At 57.2% G+C, this 8,044-nt stretch overlaps 1 protein-coding gene across 1 annotated transcript; it reads left to right on the plus strand.

Annotated features, from left to right (window-relative positions):
- The first annotated feature begins 522 nt into the window (after positions 1-522).
- Positions 523-7,814, plus strand: LY9 (lymphocyte antigen 9). The gene is made up of 7 exons (XM_051641219.1): positions 523-724; positions 3,419-3,715; positions 3,821-4,087; positions 4,974-4,985; positions 6,727-6,779; positions 7,132-7,242; positions 7,743-7,814. The coding sequence occupies exons 1-7, from the start codon at positions 523-525 to the stop codon at positions 7,812-7,814; spliced, it is 1,014 nt and encodes a 337-aa protein (XP_051497179.1).
- Positions 7,815-8,044: the final 230 nt, after the last annotated feature.

An 8,044-nucleotide genomic window follows, 5' to 3' on the forward strand; every position in this document is an offset into this window, starting at 1 on the left:
GCAATCCAGGACTTCTGGAGCTGCTGTAGCTCATCTCAGAACCCTGAGGAGCAGCCCCAAATCTTCACTGGGCTGGAGGAACTTTTTCAAGCCCAAGGTCCCCAGCTGCTCCTGAGCTCTTCCCCCACCTGAATCTCATTATGACACCAGGGTCACACCATTTCCCAGATTCATCTGAAATAAGGAACCAGCTCCTTGCCTGCACATTCAGCTGTCCCTGCTCTGGGGGGTGGGGGACCAGCCTGGAGACGAGGAGGTTTTGGAATCTCATGTCCCTTCCAAAAGATGCCCCCATGGGCACCACCAGTGGGGTCTCCATGATTCCCTCTTCTCTTAGGGCAGGTTCCCACTGTGGACCTGGGCCCCTTGTCACCCGTGGCCACCAGGCTGCTCCTTGTCCCAGCTCCCATGCCCATTTTTGCTTGGAAATGGAGGTGGTTTTTTCCCCAGCTCATGTTTTCCTTGGCCACAGGAGATTTTTTTCCCCTCCTTCTCATCCACCCCCACCTGCTCCCTCCCCAGATGTCCCTGCTGGTGGCACCACCCTCAACTCATTGTCCCCACCCACTAGAGCTGTGGAAACAGCAGCCACTTGGGTGCTGCTACCACAGATCTTCCTCCTGCTACCACGACCCACAGGAGATGCTGGGTGTGGGAAAAGCCTTCTCCAGCCCCACCATGGACCTGCTTTGGTGTCTGCAGCTCATCCTCCTCCACCAGGCAAGTAAGTGCAAGGTGCTCTTTTTCTCCTCAGTGCTGGGAGGGAAGGAGCCCACCTTGGGATTTTAGGGACCAAGGGGAGAGTGAGGACAGGGATGGAATGAAGGGGACCAGCAGTGCAGGTGAAGCTCTGTCCAACCAGGGTGGAAAATGCCCAGAGGAACCCAGTGCTGGTCCCTCACTCTCGTGTGGTTCCTCTCTGCTAATGAGTGGAAGCATCAGGTCTCAGCTCTGGCTCAGTCTCCATCCAGATCTGCTGCCAGATGTTTGCTGCTTGTTGAGGTTGCTCTTCAGCTCCGTGTCCAGGGTCTGTCCCCCCATGGGTTGTCTCTGCTCCTGAGGTTTCCCTGTGGGATGTTTAGGGCTGGTTGGAGCAGGAGACACTTTCTGCCTCTGTTTGCAGAACCACAGAGCAGTTCTGGTTAGCAAAGACCTCGGAGATCATCCAGGCCAACCCATAACCCAGCTCTACTGAGTCTGATGTTAACCCATGTCCCTCAGCACCATCTCCACGGCTTTAAAAACCCCTCCAGGGATGGGGATTCCACCACCTTCCTGGGCAGCCTGGGCCAGAGTTTAATACCCCTTGGAGTGAAGAAGTTTCTTCTAATATCCAACCTCAGCCTCCCCTGGGCACCTTGAGGCCCTTTCCTCTGGTCCCATCACTTGTTCCTGGGGAGCAGAGCCCGACCCCCCTGGCTCCAACCTCCTCTCAGGCAGCTGCAGAGCCAGCAGGTCTCCCCTCACCTCCTGGGCTCCAGGCTGGACACCCCCAGCTCCCTCAGCTGCTCCTTGGAAGTTCTCCAGCCCCTTCCCCTTGTTCTTCAGCCCCTTCCCCTCCTTGTTCTCCAGCCCCTTCCCCTCCTTGTTCTCCAGCCCCTTCTCCTCCTTGTTCTCCAGCCCCTTCTCCTCCTTGTTCTCCAGCCCCTCCTTGTTCTCCAGCCCCTTCCCCTCCTTGTTCTCCAGCCCCTTCCCCTCCTTGTTCTCCAGCCCCTTCCCCTCCTTGTTCTCCAGCCCCTTCCCCTCCTTGTTCTCCAGCCCCTTCCCCTTGTTCTCCAGACCTTTCCTCAGCTTCATTGCCCTTCTCTGGACGAGCTCCAGCCCCTCAATGTCTTTCTTGTCACGAGGGGCAGAAGCTCCTGCTCCCTTCCCAACCTCTTTCCTGTAGTTTCAGCAGAATTTCCTCCTTCAAGTTTATCTCCCAGACCATTTTTTCCTCCCCTGGAGTCAGGATATGCCTGTTCTTGCTGTCCCTGAGGAGTCAGGGACCAGAAATGGAACCCAGGGAGAGGTGACAACCTTGGGGACCGACTGCCTGGCTGAGCCAGGAGCACTTCCCATTTCAGGAACTGGGAAGAGAACTTTTGTGTCCAACCCAGACTGGGCAGCACTGATTGTTTTGGGTTTCTTTTATTTAAAAATGAGAAGTAGCCAAAACGAGAGGGAAATCTCTTCCTCCTTCTCAGAAGAGGGGAGAAGCAGCTGCACGTCTGGAGAAGAGAGACCATCCTTGTTCTTGCTTGTTGGGGGAGTTGAGCTTGACCTTTTTTGTCCTGGTGCTGAAAAGGGGACCTGCCTGACTTTTCTGAGCTGCTGCAAACTCCTCTTTGCAGTTTCATTTTGCACCCCCAGGCTCTGTTTTCTTTGCACCCCCTTCTCAGAGCTGGGAGCAGCGTGGGTGTCCTGGCACTGCAAGGAGGACCTGGTGCCACCAGCTTGAGGAGCCCTCAGGGGATGTGAAAGCAAAGGTCCTCCTGAGGGAACTCATCCCAGGGCCTCAGAGTTTGTTTCAAAGAAAAAGGAGCCCCCCGATGCCTGAAATCTCCCCCCGATGCAGAGACCTTCCAAGGGTGGTTGGAAAGGTGGGGATGGAGTTTTTAGCAGGGCCCGTGGGGAGAGGACAAGGGGTGATGGTTTGAAACCAAAAGAGGGGAGATTCAGACCAGATGGAAGGAAGAAATTCTTGGCTGTGAAGGTGGGGAGACCCTGGAACAGGTTGCCCAGAGAAGCTGTGGTTGATCCGTCCCTGGAAGTGTCCAAGGGCAGATTGGATGGGGCTTGGAGCAGCCTGGAGAGGAGAAGGCTCCAGGGAGAGCTTAGAGCAGCTTCCAGTGCCTGAAGGGGCTCCAGGAAAGCTGGGGAGGGGCTTGGGACAAGGGCAGGGAGGGATGGGATGAGGGGGAGGGATGAAAACTGGGAGAGGGAGCTGGAGATGGGATCTTGGGAAGGAATTCTTGGCTGTGAGGGTGGGGAGACCCTGGAAGAGGTTTCCTGGAGAAGCTGTGGACACTTGGAAATGTTGAAGGGCAGGTTGGATGGGGCTTGGAGCAGCCTGGGCTGGTGGGAGGTGTCCCTGCCCATTTGAAGGTCCCTCCAACCCAAACCAGGCCATGATTCTACGACTTGACCTGCAGCAGAACTGAGCTTCTTGAGGTCTGGGCTTTGCAGACCAGCCTGTGGCATCACACAGAGTCACAGAGACCTTCTGGTTGGAAAAGACCTGCAAGATCCTCAAGTCCAACCATTCCCCTACCACGCTGTGTGGTCACAGCGGGGCGAGGCTCTTCTTTTTGGCCAAGACTCTCCTTTATATACCAAAGACTCTTCCCCCAGTCCTTCTGCCTTCTCCACCAGCCAACCCCCCCAAACCCATTCCCTCCTTGGACCCGTTTTCTTCAGCTTGGCCTTCTCCCCCCAGCACGTGCCAGCCACGGGCCAGAGGAGAGCGGAGCCGTGGGCAGATCCGTCACCTTCCATCTCCAGAACCTGGATGGAAGAGCAGCAGCCTGGAGCTTTCACAACGAAATCATAGTGATCGTGAAACCTGGCAGTCCTCCTGAGACCACCTTTTTTGATGACAGCTACAAGCCACGCTTGGTCTTCTCCAAGAATGGCAGTGCCCTCACCATCCTCCAGCTGAGGATGGACGACGCCGGGACCTACACGGCCAAGATCTCCAATGAAAAAACCTTCTTCTTCACCCTCCGTGTCTACAGTAAGTGCCTTTTGGGGCTGGGTTGGGCTTTCTCATGCTTTGTGCTAAATTTGGGGGCTGGGGGTTTCCTGACATCTTCCCCCCCCCCCCCGTGTTCCTCCCCAGAGGAGCTGGTGGTACCGAGGGTGACCTGCTTGGTGCGGAACTGCTCGGCCCGTGGTTGCAGCTACATCCTGAGCTGCTCTGCCTCAAGCTCTGGCTCTGGGAACATCTCCTACAGCTGGAGCTTGGGGGATCAGCTGTGGAGAAATGAGCCCAGGGTGTTGGTGGAGGGGTCACCCCCGGGGGAGCCCTCCCCGCTCACGTGCACGGCGCGAAACCCCGTCAGCACCCGCAACGTCACCGTCACCTCACCTGCCACCCTCTGCACAGGTAAGGGTGGGTGGGTGGGTGGGTGGGTGGGTGGTGGGGATGGGTTGTGTCCTGCTCCCACAGCTCCAGCTTTCCCCCCAAGCTGTGCAAGGGGAGACTCCTTGACCCACCCCGTAAGAAAAGGGACTCACCTCTCCCCCCTGTTCTCTCCCCTTGCCAGAAGCCACAACCCACCCTCCCACCACTGGTGAGCTGCCAACCCCCCCCTGTCCGTGTCCAGCCTTGCTCCTCAGTGTCTGAGTGTGTTGGAGCCACCTCAAAATGTCCAGATACCCTGGTCCTCCTTGGTGGGCAGCCTGAGGCCAGCACATCCATCCCCTCCCCAAAAATTCAGGGGGGTTTCCAGGCTCTCTGGGCACCCCTGCCCTGTCTTTGTCACCTGAGGTGTTTGGGGAGGGGAGGTGGGACTTCACATTTCCAGCTTTTTCCTCTAAAAAAAAGTCCCAGCTTGGGTTGGGAGCTCCTTCCCTGCCATCCCTTGGTGAGGAACATCCCAAAACAACCAGGGCAACCAAGAGGCAGAGCCAAGGATGGGCTGGAGGTGGGAACGTGGCTCCGTGTCCACCTGCTGTCCCCAACCCATGGAGGGGGGGGGGTTCCCTCTACAAAAGCCACCTGTGAGGTTCCTGGAGCCCAAAGGGACATTGGTGGGGACAGTTGTGGCCATGGGGGGGTTGGGGGGTGTCACACAGTGCTGCTCTGCCTGCAAAGCCACTTGTCCTCGTGCAGCGTGTTGTCTCCTCTCCGTGTCGGGCCGTGGGAGTGTGGAATAAAGGTCCCTGAGAAGGGGGTTGGGGCAGAGACGTGCCCAGTTCCCCCAGTTCCGATGCTGGGAAGAGGCAGATGCATTTTGGGAAGTGGTTTCTGGACCTTCTTCTCTTTCCAGGCAGCTCCTCGGGCTGGCAGGCTGGGCTGGTGGCTGCAGGGGTGGTGGGAACCGTGGTCCTTTTGGCAGTGGTTGTGTCCCTCATCTACTGTCACTCCAAAGGTGAGCTGCTTCCCTGCCCCAACCATCCCCACCGGGTGAGGGGACCCAAGAGGGGACACAAACCCAGCCCTGCTGCCCAATGAAGCTGTGGATGTGGCTTTGGTGGCTTCTGCTGATGGAACCTCGTGTCACTTCTCTCCCAGGCTGGAGGATCTTCCCTCTGTCTGCAGCTGAGACAACCAGCACAGGTAGGACCTTAGGGCTCCCCCAGGCATTTCCCTTCCTCCTCCTCCTTTTTCCTGGTGGGAATAGCCTGGTGGCATCTAAGGTCAGGAGGGAAATCACCCCCTGCCATGGCTTGGTCTGGGTAACCTGGCTTGTGGGACCCCAACATCTCCCTGTGTCCCCACCCTGCACCCACGGAGGAGAGCAAAGGGACAACCCCAGGTGATGTGGTGCTGGCTGAAGTCATCTTCTCCCCCAGTTCCTTGCTGGGAATCTTCATGCCAGCCCACCAAGAAGGAGCTGGGAGCAGAGCCGTGAGGCCACCAAAGCAAGAGGGATCTGGGGAAAAGAGAAGAGCTGGTGAGAAGAAACTGGGGGGGACAAGCCAAGAGGGAAGGAGTGTCCCAGGGCCAGGAACAGCCCTGAGCAGCTCCAGCAACTGCTGCTGCAACTTCTGCCTGCAAATCCTGCCTGCAACTGCTGCCTGGTTTCCCTGGCTCATGGGAACAGAGGTTGGAGGCCTCTGGGAGAGGTGGGGAGGACAGTGGTGGCCAGAGGGACTGGAGAACATCCTTGGCATCTCACCTGGATGGCCTCTGCTGGGCTCAGGCTGCAAATCCAGGCATGAAACCTGGTGGGAGAAGAGCCCACTGGACCATCAGAAGATACCCCCAGCTCCCATCTCCTCTCCCTGAAGGTTCAGGACCATTTCGTGGTGGGACAGGATGGGCCCATCGCTGCTACAACTGAGCCCAAGTCCACCAGGGATCTCGCTGAGGTTCATTTCATGACATGAGTGTTTGATTCTCTCTGTGAGCAGAAAATAAAGTGAGACAAACTGGGGAGTTCCTGCCTCGTGTTTTGCACCTGCAGGTGCCCAAGACACAACCAGGCCCACCAGCTCCTCCTGGTCAACAATTTAGATCCAGCTCTTCCATCAGGAGCTCCAGGCAAAGCTTCTCCCCAGAGCTCTCCTCTCTGGGCTGTTCCTGTGGGGCAGCAGTTGAAGTGAGAGGTCCTGGAGGTGTCACCCAAAAAATGGGATCAGGAAGGTCGAGATCCTCTCTCCACCCTTTCCTCTGTTCCATGAGCCAAAGAACGAGCTGATTCCCAACTCTTGCTGCCATGGTGGCCATGGATGAAGGAGAACCAGATGCAAGTCACCTCTGAGAGCAGCTGGAATCTTGTATTTCAATAAAAAAAGGCAGGTTGTTCACCAGAAAGTCCCTCAGGTGTGACTGTCCTTGGAGCTGGAAGCAAGTGTCCTGCTCCCACAGCAGCCAGGAGGGATGGTGGGATGAGAAGTGCTGCTGATCTCCTCCCAGACCCACCACAAACACCTCCAGCACCTCCAAAAGGGCTGAGGGTTTGAGCCTGGTTTCCCTCTGGCCCAGGAACATCCTGGTGGCATCATGGGTCATCCAAGGAGATCCACCCCTCAGGAGCCTTCTCCTTTCCTCACCATCCACTTCTTTTCTCCTTGCAGAGGCTGGAGCAGATTACTCCACAGTGTATGCTGAAGTTGGTCCTTCCCAGCAGGTGAGTTCCTGGAAGGTCATCTCCGTCCTCCTGCACACGTGGCTGGAGCCAGGAGGTCCTTGCATGGGATGAGGCTGGTCTGGAGGGGACGTGGTGGGGACAGGGAGGAAGAACAGCAACTGGACCACCCCAGGGTTTGTCCCTTAGTTCCTCCTGGGAAGACAAAGGGGAACATTGGCCCAAGAGCAGCTGGCACGGCCAAAGCCACCTGCCTGCAGGTCCTGGTTCCTCACCAGGGTCTCTGTCCCCAGCCCCACCACTGGACTTGGTTTCTTGAGCTCCTTTGAGATCCCTTCACCAGCCCCGAGACCTGGAAACCCTTTTGAAACCCCCCTTTTTTTTTTTTCCCCAGGTGCAACTGCAGAGTTTCAATCCTGCAGGGCAAGATGACACCAAGAAGACGCCAACCCCTGATGTGGAGACCTCCAGAACCATCTACTTCACCGTCCAGGCTACAGCCCAGGTGAGCTGGTGCCCGTGGCCATCTCCTTGGTGGGTCTTCAGTGCCAAGCAAGGAGATGAGCAACACCCCAGGGTGAGAAACACAACTCCTGGGGTGAGTGGCATGGACAGAGGGGACTTCACTGGACTTCTTGGGGGTCCAGAGCTTCAAGCCAAGCCTGTGGGTCCCCTCTTGCTAATGTCTTTTACAAGCCCAAGTGAAGGACAAGAGGAAATGGCCCCAGGTTGCCCAGGGGAGGTTTGGATGGGATGTGAGAAGAAACTTCTTCACTCCAAGTGGAATTCAACCCTGGCCCAGGCTGCCCAGGGAGGTGGTGGAGCCCCCATGCCTGGAGGGGTTTCAAAGCCTTGGAGATGTGGTGCTGAAGGACCTGGTTTAGCACCAGACTTGGTGGAGTTGGGTTAATGGTTGGTAGAGTCGGGTGATGGTTGGGCTGGATGATCTTTTAGGTGTTTTCCAACCAGAACCATCTTGTGACTCAGTGATTCTGTGACTTGCAGACCGATGATGAGAAGATGGGCAAAGAGCTGCTGGAGCAGGACAAGAAGAACCTCCACTCTTTGGTCAGCTAACCAGAGCCCCAGCACAGCTCCAGCACGTCCATCCTGCCTGCTCTGAGCACCGTGCTCTGCCCAGCCCTGGCTCCACCATCCCCTGCCCCTCCCCATCACCGTGGCCTCCAACCTGCCACCCCAACACCCCCACGAGGACACCAGAGCCCCCTGAGCTCAGGCTCCCCTGGCCCAGAAGCTCTGGCCTGGGTTGGTTGACATCTCCATGGGGTTTGGGCTCTTTCTTCTGA

Source organism: Apus apus, chromosome 27 (assembly GCF_020740795.1).
Source record: "Apus apus isolate bApuApu2 chromosome 27, bApuApu2.pri.cur, whole genome shotgun sequence".
Classification (NCBI taxonomy): domain Eukaryota; kingdom Metazoa; phylum Chordata; class Aves; order Apodiformes; family Apodidae; genus Apus; species Apus apus.

Excerpts from the sequence above, each read along its gene's own strand:
- LY9 (XM_051641219.1), top strand. The coding sequence starts at position 523 with ATGTCCCTGCTGGTGGCACCACCCTCAACTCATTGTCCCCACCCACTA. Across the intron at positions 3,716-3,820 it reads CTTCACCCTCCGTGTCTACA|AGGAGCTGGTGGTACCGAGG; the intron begins GTAAGTGCCTTT and ends GTTCCTCCCCAG. Across the intron at positions 7,243-7,742 it reads CCGTCCAGGCTACAGCCCAG|ACCGATGATGAGAAGATGGG; the intron begins GTGAGCTGGTGC and ends TGTGACTTGCAG.